General features: G+C 35.4%; 2 protein-coding genes across 2 annotated transcripts in view; one reads left to right on the forward strand and one right to left on the reverse strand.

Annotated features, from left to right (window-relative positions):
• Positions 1-6,366, reverse strand: part of LOC129928052 (uncharacterized) — a 235,825-nt gene extending 229,459 nt beyond the window's left edge. Inside the window, exon 1 of the mRNA XM_056040121.1 lies at positions 6,363-6,366. The gene's annotated coding sequence lies outside the window, so the exon portion shown is untranslated. The remainder of the gene's footprint in view (positions 1-6,362) is intronic.
• LOC106071574 (dual specificity protein phosphatase 12-like) lies at positions 1,105-12,620 on the forward strand. Its single transcript, XM_056040106.1, has 8 exons — positions 1,105-1,232; positions 3,852-4,211; positions 4,751-4,864; positions 5,406-5,542; positions 6,067-6,154; positions 6,539-6,734; positions 7,498-7,546; positions 8,617-12,620. Exons 2-8 carry the CDS (start codon positions 3,946-3,948, stop codon positions 9,129-9,131), a joined length of 1,365 nt encoding a protein of 454 aa, XP_055896081.1. The 5' UTR covers positions 1,105-1,232; positions 3,852-3,945; the 3' UTR covers positions 9,132-12,620.
• Positions 12,621-13,170: the final 550 nt, after the last annotated feature.

The following is a 13,170-nucleotide window of genomic DNA, read 5'->3' on the forward strand; positions in this document are numbered from 1 at the left end:
GTAAAAAAAATAATTTTTGTCCAGGCATCCTGCTCTTCGTAGCACTTCCTCATTGGTTATCTTATCTTGCCACCTTATTTTAAAGATCCGCCTTAGACATAGGAGAAGACATTCAGCTTTTTTTTCCTGCCATGAGTAGGTTGACCAAGTTTCACTTCCGTATAGCAAGGTGCTCAACACACAGGTCCGGTAGACTATGGCTTTAGTATTGTTAGTCAGCAATATGTTGTCCCTCACTCTTTTCTGCAACCGTGACATTGCTTTGGCTATCCTGTTGTTAATGTCTTTATCCAGTAGAGTATTGTTGGACATGATGGAGCCGAGATAGCAAAAGTGATCCACAATTTCTAGTGGTTGGCCATTAATGTATACTTGAGGTGCAGTATTTGTGTTCTGGACTAGTATCTTAGTCTTAGGTGTGTTTCTCCATACAAGATCCTCTGGAAAACTATTTAATGTATCATTCATAGAATGCCAGTAGGTCGACTTCCACAAGACATTCTGTATGGCAATCTAATAGAAGGCAGGAGAGCCGCTGGTCGCCCACTTTTACGCTATACGGATGTATGCAAACGCGACATGAAGCTCTTCAAAATCGACACTAGCAGCTGGGAAAAAGTAGCACTGGATAGATCCACATGGGAGAGAGATCATAAAGGAAGGGTCTCGGATTGCAGATGCCATACACTACAGAAGCAGAAAGAAAGGTGATAAATAATGCAACGGCGTCTGGTGATCACATATGGCCAACCTGAGATCGCAGCTGTGTATCAAGAATTGGCCTCTTTAGTCACACAAGAAGTTGCAAAGGGAAAAGACCGTCTCTCAAGACGTAAAATGCCACAGATGAACAATAGAATTTATTAAAAATAAAAAAAAACTAGACCTAGACTGTCCTAGACTATAGAAAAAAAAAATTTTTTGCTTTTTTTTTTTCTAGATAATATTGAAAAACAAAATTGATTACAATTCTCCATCGTGGAGTTAGCTACCACATAGACCAGTATAGATCATAGATCTATAAAGTATTATAAAGTATTATAGATCTAGAATCTAGGTCTGTGAATGCTACCGTAATGCTGTAAACTGGCATAGTAAAAATGCGAATGGATATCCGACTTGCTAAGTCCGAAATAAAACGTACATTGCATGCTAGATTTAACAAGCATAGATTAGTTATAAACAAAATAAAATGCTCAAATTTACGTAAAACCATGTGTATAGCTAAGAAGGTAAATAATACAATTACCAGTAGATCTAGACTATATCTAGATTCTAATCATTTTGAAGCTTTTAAAATAAATAATTATTAAAATTATTGCTAGATCTAGACTAGATTTGGTCTAAGTCTCTAAGATTGTAGATCTAAGATCTTATTCTTAATTATTAACTTATTAACAGTAGTGACTTACTAGATTCTAAGTACTAACTAAGTCTCTAAGTTACTTGAATACTTCTAAAGTCAAAGTCCTAAACTAAAGAGAAGACTAATCAAGAGACAACGAATTTAGAGTCTACACTTACAGTCAAGTACACTTACTAAGTGACTTACACTACTTACAGACTCTAGTTGACTCGGATTCTAGAGTCTAGACTCTCTAAACTCTAGTGACTCTAGGTCTAGACAGTCTAGTAGTAGTACTCACTCTAGATATCTAGACATCTAAATCTAGAGCTAGACTCTATATAGTCAATATACGATATAGAAGACTATTAATTATTAGTATTAGACTATAGTCTAGTGACAGTCTATTCTCCACCTAACTTGGTTCTGAGCGTCTGAGCAGCTTTCTTCATCTGCTCCCATGTCATTCCACTGTCCAGTATCCTCAGCTTCACTGATGACTGACATTTTCCAGGTTTACCTGAGTCTGCCCTCTTTCCTTGCCGATTCCAATCAAGTGCCTTGCAACATTGGTAGTTTCTAGCTGGTTTTCGCAGGGTGCGTCCTATCCAGCTCCACTTTCACTTTTTATATATCTTATGCTATTCCATATCCTGGTATAGGCTTTTGTCTAGTTCTCTCCCACAAAGTGACAGAGTAGTTATTTTTCTGGCCACCTAGATTCTAATTCCTAATATCCAGCGTAGGCATCTGTTAACAAAGGTCTGGAGGTTTTCCATATTTGGTTTAAGTTATAAGTTTAGTGACTCTTCATGTCTCTGAACCTTATTCTTCTTCATCGTTCTCATTGTTATGTTGGAGTGTTCATATGACTAGACCAATACATGAGATGAACTGCGCAGTGGTTTCCAAATCAGTGAGCTCTCCATATAGTTTTCTTTCTATTGGGGTGATTTGGGGCCAATGTCTTATACGGGCCTCTTGGTAGAGAGAGCAGTTTTGGAGGACGTGGTCGGCATTTTCTGGTGATACTCCACATGGGCAGATTTCACTGGTTCCAATTTTGAGCTTCCGGTACATGTGTTGTCGCATTCTGTTGTGTCCGGTCCTGAGTCGAAAGATTAGACGTTGGTCTTGTCGGGATAGCTTATAGTAAGCGTCATCTTTCTTGTGATTTGGATGGGAGCTCATCCATTTCTCATTTATTTTATCTACAATTAATTTCTTCATTTCTTCTGGATAGAGTGCACAGTTTACTTGTGAGTTTGTTCTCCCACTCTTGGCGAGTGTGTCAGCCTTCTCATTTCCTGCTAGTTGTACGTGAGCTGGTATCCATTGAATAACAGTTTTTTTTGCTGTTGTTGTTGAGCTTTGTAAGTGCTGAACCTTATAACTTTTAGAAGGATCGACTTAACATTTGTATTATAGATTTGTATCTTGTTATGTAGAGATATGCCTTACACCTTAGAGCACCAGATTGCTTTGTTAATTAGAAGTCTGAGAGTTTGGCAGGTGTCGTCGTCCAAGTCCTCTAGATGTTGTGTTAGGGTCCATTGTATGCCGCTTTTATTATCTTAGACTGTCTCATGTCAAGCAATAATACACATTATAATAATAATACTTTCTTAAAAATCAACTCATAGTTTAAACTCATTGACCGTTCATTCTGAAGCAAGCTGGTCACCTCTATATAAAGGTATTAAATCTGAAAGCTCTTGAAGGGGGAAAATAACATTAAAACTTTTCATTTCTAATCAACTCCCTTTAAATGTTTACTATTCTATATAGAATCTTGAATTTTCGAGAAGCGATCTTAAGTATCCTTCCTGTTTACACTTCACTTGAGACTTTGACATGTAGAGCATGGTAGCAATAAAACTTCATGCTACAAACTTAAAACATGACTTACTCTTTTGTGTTTGTAAAGAGCTCCATATTAATAGCATTATCATTTACATTGAAGAAAACAAGCACATTACTAAAAATACTTTTTAAAAAAACAAAGCTTATCAATTAGTTTGTATCAGTCATGTAATTTAATTTTTAATAAGCCTGAAACAACAATCTATAAAGGGGACTAATTCAGATTATTCCACCACTTCAGACAAGTACTATTTCTTTCCCTTATTTGAGATACTAAACAAAGTAATTTATTACCAAATGTTAATTAACTAATTGGTTAATTTTTTACATTGATTCTTGGGTTGTCAGGTGAAAGAAATAATTGTGCGAAATTTCAGCTTCCTTCAAGATTGGGTGTTGGAGAAATAAGGTGTACAAACTATTGTCCAGACAGAGTGAATCGATATAAGCTTTGTAAAAAACTTGAGATGAAACTTCTGGAAGCGACTAAATTATATGTCAGTATTTAAATTAAAGTATTAAAGTTTTCTACGCCTTTATCAAGACAGAGAAAAAGTAAATCATGTGAAATTTTAATAGAATAGAGATTATTTTATTCAATGTCTTTATACTGCTACTTATTCCATTTCATTATTCCTTGCAGGCTGATTGTAGAATTTATTGGTCAACTATTGATCTGGGAATACCTTTTGGCGTACATTTTGTCCAGTCCCTCTGATTCTCATACAATCGATGCTATGGAGACATCAGATTGCATTGTGGAAGGGCTTTACCTAGGGGGTGTCATGGCCGCCCTAAATGAGCATGACTTGCAGGTCAAGAATGTGACCCACATTTTGTCTGTGGATGAGAAGCCCTTGCCTGAAATCCTGACCAGCAAGTACTCCTACAAACATGTATTTGCACTGGACTTGTATGACTTTAACTTACTCGACCTGTTCCCAGAGTGTTTTTTGTTTATTGATCAGGCCCGGGAGGGCAGGGGCACAGTGTTAGTGCATTGGTAAGTACTGCAGCTTGTAGCCCTTTTCAAAAAGTCGTATGGTTGACGAAATTAGAATAGTTATAGGGTTTCTATTAAAGTTTCCTTTTGAACTTGCTCAAATACTAAGGAGCATGTATAGTTAAACTTTTTTATTTGGGAGACAAGTAGCCAGCGCAACTTAATGGGCGCACTGTCCGAAATGATAGAGAGCTTTACTACCAAGCTATTGGTCCAAGGTTTGAACCCTGCCCTATAATCCTATTAAAGAATTTCAATATGTTGTGAGCAACTCAGTACCCTTTTTGATTGGTAAAAGTAAGGATTTGTTGGTCCCTGATACGGCAAACTCCTGGTTAGTATAAATCAGCATCATACTAACAACAACATATAACTCTCATTGCAGAAATATTTGTGTATACAACAGGATATATTGTTTGTTGTTCTTTTAAGTGTAAGGCATACAGATTTAGGTTAACTTAAGTTAAAAGGTTATAATCTCATTGTATTTTTTAAAAATCTGTATAAATTATAAATGCATTTTTCTATTTTATTCTAAGCCAAGCTGGCATATCTAGAAGCTCTACTGTGGTGGCAGCGTACCTCATGCAGAAACATTTAGTGACAAAAGATAAAGCTCTGGAAATAATTGCCGCAGTCAGACATTTTATAAGGTAGTGGAATTAATTAAGGCCCTTTTATAGATGTGTTTCTCATCCTTGAGGATGATTGACCAGCAAGGAATATTTGGACTTAATTTTTAAAATTTTCATTTGATTAAAAAAAAAAAAAAACGAAGCTACTAGTTTTGTTATTGACAACTGACTACCAAGTTAGAACATTAATCATTAATTCTGCATTAAAAGTAAAAAGTAAAGTTCCCCTTTCAGACCTTGTGATCTATGTAAAGGTCATCTGTTTCTGTGGTTCACAAAAACCAACCACCTTTACTTTTCCCCAACTAATATCGTGTACCCATTAGAGCTGGGTGGACTCAGAGGCGCCAAAGATCCCGAAATAAAAAATCGCCACTCTTCACCAGGATTCTAACCCTGGACCCCCAGTTCAAAGGCCAAGTCCTTAACCGCTCAGCCACCTTGCCTCCATTAATTCTGCATTACTATATTTTGTAATTTAAAACAAAACACTTTGTAATTGCATTAAATTTATATTTCTTTGGCTCAATAGAACTAATCTTATTTGTATTGTACTCAGACCAAATGATGGCTTCCAAGAGCAGCTTCAACTCTTTGAAAACATGGGCTGTAGGATAGACAAATCACATCCTGAGTACAGAGCATACCAACTCAATAAGTTGGCTGTTAGGTTCAAGTGTGGCCAGTTTTCACAAGGTAATTGTTGAGTGAAATAAAACTTTTTATGTGATTCTGAAAAGAAGATTTATTATTTTTAATCTCGTTGCCCATGAGTTATAAATAGCCTATGATTAATTTCGAAGGTTGAATGATGGCTGCTTGGCCATGCAGTAAGTGCTCAGGACTGTTTTATGATGGTCCCAAGTTCAAACCCTGCCTGGTGTCAACTATGCAATCCTCTAGAAAGTTTGAGCCAGGACATAAGAATATTAAAAAAAAAGTCTGAAACATAACAAGAGAAGTGAAATTTAACATTGGAAAGTTAACTTCCGGACTAAATGTGTCAAGCCATGTAAATATCAAAGTGATATTTTAACATAAATATGTCAAGCTATATAAATATCAATGTTTATACATTTTAAAACCCTTCAAAATGTCTTTGAACAGATTCAACTATTTTGATATTTGAAAAAAAAATATTTAAAAAATTAATTATCTGTTATAAAATATTTGATTAATTCAGGCATACTTAGTAAGAATAATTTCTTATGTCCATGAAGGTGAGCCTGTAATCCCCTCCGAGGTCTATGTACAACCTGACTACTCCGCCAAGGGAAATGATGCTTACTATAAGTGTAGGAAATGTAGGTAAGTATTGTTTGTTTTTTTGTTTACATCAGAAAATTTAAACAACATTGGTCAGGCATGAATGAAACACACCAGATATATTTAAAATATGACTACTTGACATTAGTTTTTTTTTTGGTTTAAAGTAAAAGTACCTTTTTCAAATCTTTTTCAACCTATGTGGGCATATGATGTAAAGATCATCTGTGTAGAATTATTTCCCTTGGCCAGAGAGTTCATCTTGTATTGTTGTGTTATGTTAGAGTGTGTTAAGGAATCTGGTATTAAAGAATCTGGTAAATCTGATGTTATAGCGTTTGTGTTATTTATTGTTATCAAGTGTATCATTTATTGTATTTTTTTTTTTTTTTAAACATTTTAAAATATTTTTTTTTATTTATTCAGGATGTTTCTGTTTCATGACGGTGCCTTGACCTCCCACAATATAGGTCAAGGTGAGTCAGCTTTTGATTGGAGGAGCAAATTACCAGCCAGTAAACAAGAGCAGAATTTTGCTGCCAATGAAGCCGTCTGCCAGAAGTCATTGTTTGTTGACCCCTTGACGTGGATGAAAGGGAAAATCAACCCGGTGCAGGGCAAGGTATTGATACTTGTGGAATAGCTTATAGTTCTGTTTAACCCTTAATCTGCTAAGGTTTTTGTGGAGGCCTTCATACTTTTAATTGATTTTATTCTCTAAATATCCTTCATTATCATATAACTATGTAATATGCCTTAAGGATAATATTCACAAAGTTATTGGATCTCATGGCATGACAATAACATTTACATTTAGGTCTTAGACAATTCAATTTGAGCAAGTCGCTTAATAAGGCAGGCAATCTTTAAGACTTTTTCACAGACTTCATAATTTTGTTTAATACAGATTTAAAATCTTATTTCTAAGGCCTAGATCTTTACCATCTCTTGAAAACTTCTACTAAAGTCCAGGCTTCACATCCATTTAAGAAATCTTTTCACTTTACATTAAATAAATGTTGTACATGTTTTGAATGTTCCTTCAGATTCGGAGATAATAACATCTTAGCCTAAACCTCCCGCAGGACGATTAGGGATAGCAACAAGAAGGGTTTAAACCTAGGACCTTCAAGACCACCAAATGACAGTCCAGAGCGCATACCACATTATCAGGAAGCCATCCATTCACTTTATGGAGGTCTTAATGCTAAAGTTGTCTATCAGCTGTGCTAAATACCGAAAGAAAGTTATTAAAATTTTATTATTCTTGCTGCATGACAAAACAACTGATATGTCTTCTTTGATAATGATTTAAATTTGAAACTTACTAATCAAAAATAAAAAATATTTTTTTTAACCTTTCATTTTTATATTTTTTTTTTAAGTTGAATTGTCCAAAGTGTGATATAAAAATAGGATCCTATGTTTGGTTTGGTAAGCTTCAGTTTTTATTTCTTATTTCTATTTATTCATTAAAATAGAATAGGCTGTAAGAATATCTCAATTTAAAAAAAACAATGTTCCAATATAACCATAGTTAAATGACTTTTGGAAAGTCCTAAAACAAAAAATTCAGACATCTAATAATGTGGGAAGCGTGGCCAAGAGGCTAAGTGTGCTTGAACTTGGTTTGGCTTGGCTACCTAGAAGGGGGCTCGAGGTTCGACACCCGACTCGGGCAGAGTTGTGTTTACTGAGCGCCTAAAGGCAGCACGGAAAACCAACTCCTAGATACCCCCTCTTCACCACTGGTCCATAAATGAGATTGGACCAAAAGTGCTCTGAGCATGCTATAAGCATGAAAGTAGCGCTATATAAAAGCTATAATAATAATGTCTATAGCTGACTTAAAGCTGAGGTTTTCACAGCTACCCTTACATCAATGCATTCAGAATTTTCTGATAGAGAGAACAAACTACAAATCAAATAAGAACATAAAACTAAAATGTTATTTAAGCTTGGTTAGGCTTATAATAGAATAATATATGCATCCTCTGTTTGGGATCCCTCAACTCAAGAAAACATTAAAGACACACAATAGAGCATAAAAAACGAATATTCACATTTGACTAGAGTAACACCTTTAGTAAAATCACTAAACTTTAGAAACCCTTCAGGATAGAAGACTTAAAAGTAAAGTAGCAACTATACATATAACACTGAACCATAATCTTCAAATACAAAACCAAAACCTAATAAAATGCTCAGAAAGACACTAAGGTAAATGCACATTCCTTGTTACATATGCTAGAACACATTTGTACAATTATTTCTTCTTCCCTAGTGCTATTAGAGCATGGAATGGGTTGCCTGAGTCAGCCAGGAAAACCAGTGACTTGGCAGATTTTAAGTCATTGATTAACATGCATGACTAGATTGACCTAGGGATATTCGTAGGACATAAATCATCTTCTTTTTTTAAATTGTATTATAATGTATTTTATACTTTAGTTTATAATAAAACATTAGATTCTAAAAAAATGTTTTAACTTATGTATTTGCAGGAGAAAAGTGTCCTTGTGGAGCCTGGGTGGCTCCTGCCTTTCACATTGACAGCGGTAAAGTTGACAAGATCCCCTCACAGCCTGTCATGCCACGCACCCACACACCAGCCGCTGCTGCTGAAGTGACCACTGCCATCTCCCCGGAACCTGTTCACCTTATTGGTGCAGTGACAGCATTTCCTGTGTCCAGCACTGGCGGAGGTAGACCTCTTGGTCACAACCCTCTGCCAGAAAGGCCTGCTGCTGGCTCCAGGCTGTCCTTGATATATCCCGTTGCAGCTGTTCAGCCGAGGATGGCCACTGCCGCCGGGCCAGGTGATCGCCCTTTGATTGCATCCGTCTCAGCATCACAGGTGCCGTCTTCTCCAGAACATGCACCTCAGCCCGTCCAGTCCATGGACTATGAAACTGGTGAAACGGCACAGACGTCTGCTGATCCTACTACCGTGGTTCCTGATAACAGAGACTTAGAAAGTGGTATTAACAGCATCCATATGGATGTGGATAGCAATTAACCCATGTCTTCCTGTTTTGAGTACCGGTAGTTTGTGAACAGGATTCTATGTCTTAATGTTTAACATGTCATGTTAACAAACTTACTAAAATGTCATTGATATGGAATTGGCAATTAATGATCAACAATGCAATGTCACTATATCGAGCACTTAAAATTTATTTTAGAAAATATATATGTTGATTATAGTGCTGTGTTTAAAATAACTGTAAATGATGTATCATGTACCAGTAAATAATTGATAAGTTCTTCAAAAATTGTCAAATATTAAACTAAATATAAAAGGCTGTTAGGCGAGACCTAGGTTTTCTTGAATAGGTTGTGAACCTAACCCTGTGCCATTATTAAACCGCCTTGAAGGACATTTCATGTGCAAACACTTGCTAGTTTCCTCCCCTTACTTTAATGATTGTTTTTCTAACTTGACTTGCTCTACTTGTGTGTGTGTGTAGTCCAACCTTTGACCTGTAGTCACTTTGTTATTTTTTTCAACAGAACTATAAAAAATGAGCCAACCTGCAGCATAACATACGCCTGCCCCCCCCCTCCCCCCCTTTTTCCTTTTTTTTTTTCTGATCGTCACTCTCACTGCAAAAGTTACGTGGGGTAACTCTAGTCCGACTTGCAGAAATAAAAAGAGTTATCTTTCCATGATTTTTTTCATTTGGTGTCCCGCATGGTTAGGCCATGAAGAGAATTATATATATATAGATAGATAGATAGATTAATTCTGTGTGGGGAGCTGAGGACACTTAAGTTCTATTTTGGCGTAATTGGAATACATAGATAATAAATGAAATTTTTATATGGTGTCAAATCTATTGACCAGTAATTATTAAAGTTGTTGCAAAATGCAGGAAATTTTAACACAGAAATGCTGATTGTCTCAAAATACTTAAAGTTTGTTTTTTTTAGCTGATTCATTAGTATACTGTATTTGTTTTGTTACAGTTTCATTTGATCAATGCAATGTGCAACATTATTAATGTTAACATGTAAAGACACCTTTTCATCATGTTCTATTCAGCTCCTATTTTCTGAGACTGGTGTTTTACACTGTAACTGCTGTTTCTAGATTTATATGCAGGTCTGGGCAGTTGTCTTTGAGATGGTTTGAATGAACACATGGGTTTTTGCTTCTTTTTTTTTTTTTTTTTAATTTGATTGTGTGGTGGCCAGATAACAAATAAATGAGTTTTACTTTGATGTGACAAGTTTTCTTCACCAACAGGGTTTGATATGCCTGTTGTGCATGCATAGCTTAGCCAAGACCGTTCGTTCGTTGTAGGAGGCATGAATGCTGACTTGCAACGTGACCCCACGTCTTACACCGCTGTGGCGTGGCAAGAAGCTAAGGGTTTAAACTGACCGCAGGTCGCAAGCCAGTGTTCAGGCCTTCTATAACGATTGGTCTCAGCTGAACTGACCAGTTGAGTTGGACGATGCACTTTTGAAATAAACAGCTGTTTACAATAATGTGTGATTTTTTATGTAATCAGATTTCAGTCAACATTGACCTCCAAGAATTTTGTGAATTTAAAAAATGAAAAACAAAGTTTGATAGGGAGTTTTATAGGGGGGGATCAAGAGAGAGTGTTGACTGTTTCAGAAAGGCCAGTAACTGTTATCAATTATCTATTCTTGTTAATTTCATTAGTCTGCTTCAGAATATATAGGGCATTAATATTGGAATGTATTTTTTATCAGATGACAATAATGTGTTATTCACTCGTGGTAAGTTCTATAAGGCAGCTGAGCTCATAAAGTTATCTGTGGGCTTTACCTTATTACTAATGCCCTCACTTCTGATAAGATACAAAATATTTTATTGTTCTACATTATTTTATATGTGACAGTGTTATTGATATCATTTGAAGAATTCATCTACTACCTTGTTTTGTTTCTGTTTAATGTTGGCCATAATGAAGTCTCATGTTTATCAGAGTTGATTTTCTTTTATTGCAACTAACTGCTACATTAATTCATGAAACTTGAAGCACTTTAAGAAAGATGTTTGTTAATAAATGGCATTTCAACGTTTGTTTTCGCTGGTAATTGATTCAAAACCTGATTAATACATGGATAAATGTGGTATTTAATTTTCTTCTTTCTTGACAGAATGTCTGTAATTTGTATCATAAATTTGTAGTCTAGTAACATTTTCTGTTGGTCTAATTCTTTTTAAAATATGTATGTATGTGCACTATAAACATACAAATAATGATTTTGAAGTCTTGGCAACACAAGCTTAATTTTTAAACATAATTTGATTTAAATGACACTTAAAAAAATAATTGTGTCAAAAAGTTCTATTTGAATTACTGATAATGCCTGCTGTATGTTGGGCTTTCAGTTACAAGAAGGTTACTGTTTACAAGAAAGTTGCTGGGGAAAAAATGTTACGTATTGTTGAAGATTTTGCTGTACAATTATTATTTTTTATTTTGTTTTTCTTTTAAAATATCAATGGAGCTTTGATATGAAGCAACAAAGTGGTAAATTATACATTATTTTTGAAGATGTCTGAATCTGGGAATTGTAGCAGCAAGACACTCCGTAATCAGTTTGACCACTGAAAAGGACTTCTCTTGACAGACAAGCTTGGACTGGGAACTGTTCACTCCTAGTCTTGTCTGATGTTTCCACTATGGCAATGACCACTTTGAGTGACCATGTGATGATGTCACTCCCAGGACTATTAGTTCATCTGGAACATTAATGGCAGACTACTTTCATTAAACTTGTTTACTTTTCTACCCAGCCCCTGTTTACTTTTTTATTTACTAGCTAGCCCCTGTTTACTTTTTTATTTTCTAGCTAGCCCCTGTTTACTTTTTTATTTTCTACCCAGCCCCTGTTTACTTTTCTACCCAGCCCCATTTTTCGGTGACAAACTTTCAGCAAGACGTAGCTGATGATCTCTATGACACATGAGCCCTTGCTTCATTTTAATGAGGTTTCTACTGGAGCAGTGGCTTTACATACCTATTTTGCCAGAGTGGTAGTGCCTCCTGAAATTGAGGGTCTCAAGTTTTTAATCCTGATGGTTGCTGCATTTATACTTCAGACTTTTAGTGGGATCTGATAAATGGAACCCAACAACAGAGCAATAATCAGAGACAGAATATCTTTGAGATATTCTTATATTTTGTATTTGCTAGCTAAGCTTGTAAACAGTTATCTAGACATCTTAGTTTTTCATCTTTGTTTCAATGCTTCTTAAACTGGTTGAAATTTTCAAAACTGGTGAAAATGTATCAGGATTGCACATTTTTAAGGTGCACAGATAAAAAGTGTAAACTTTTTGTATACAGGATGCAAAGCAGAGTTGATTTGTTTTTTAAACCCCTTGAAACTAAACATAGAAGTGGTGTAAAACACAATGAATTTTATGGTGCCATGTGTGTAACTGTAACCATTAAAAACTGATTTTGTGAAAGGCAAAATTATTTCCCCTATTGAAGTTATTAAATGTTGAATATAAAAGTGATTGCCTTTGTTGTTTTCTTTCTTTCAATAAAACTAGCTCAGAGTGCACAAGATAACTACTAACAAGACATATCCCAGAAAATCATATACCACTTAACTGATGTGTGGAGGCTATATTTTTTTTAAAACTAAAATACATGCTCATGATTGGATTCCCAAGCTCTAATAGCTAACCTTTTATTATGAGAGATTTGTAAAAAAAAAAAAAAAAAATTTTAATGTGCAATTTCTTTTTGAATTTCATCAATGCTCATAAGTTTAAAAATTCACCATTAAATGTGAAAACTCCTTTTAACACATTGTGTGAAATTAATTATTTCAAATTAAGCTTTTACTTTTCCAGCATGACAAAAAGTTCTTCTTTTAGACCATGCAGTCTAAAGGGCAGATGATGTAATGGTAATGTTTCTTTGGCCCACAGTTAACGAGGGTGTCATGTGGCCAGCACAACGACAAACCGCCTATACTTTTCCCCAACTAATGTTGGTAGACTCAGAGGCACCCTTAAGATACAGAAATTAAAAATACCAGGATCTGAACCTGGGACCCTT

This window comes from Biomphalaria glabrata, chromosome 9, assembly GCF_947242115.1.
Source record: "Biomphalaria glabrata chromosome 9, xgBioGlab47.1, whole genome shotgun sequence".
NCBI lineage: Eukaryota > Metazoa > Mollusca > Gastropoda > Planorbidae > Biomphalaria > Biomphalaria glabrata.

Coding starts and splice junctions, on each gene's coding strand:
- LOC106071574 (XM_056040106.1), top strand. CDS start 3,946: ATGGAGACATCAGATTGCATTGTGGAAGGGCTTTACCTAGGGGGTGTC. Junction 4,865..5,405: donor GCAGTCAGACATTTTATAAG/GTAGTGGAATTA, acceptor TATTGTACTCAG/ACCAAATGATGGCTTCCAAG. Junction 5,543..6,066: donor GTGTGGCCAGTTTTCACAAG/GTAATTGTTGAG, acceptor ATGTCCATGAAG/GTGAGCCTGTAATCCCCTCC.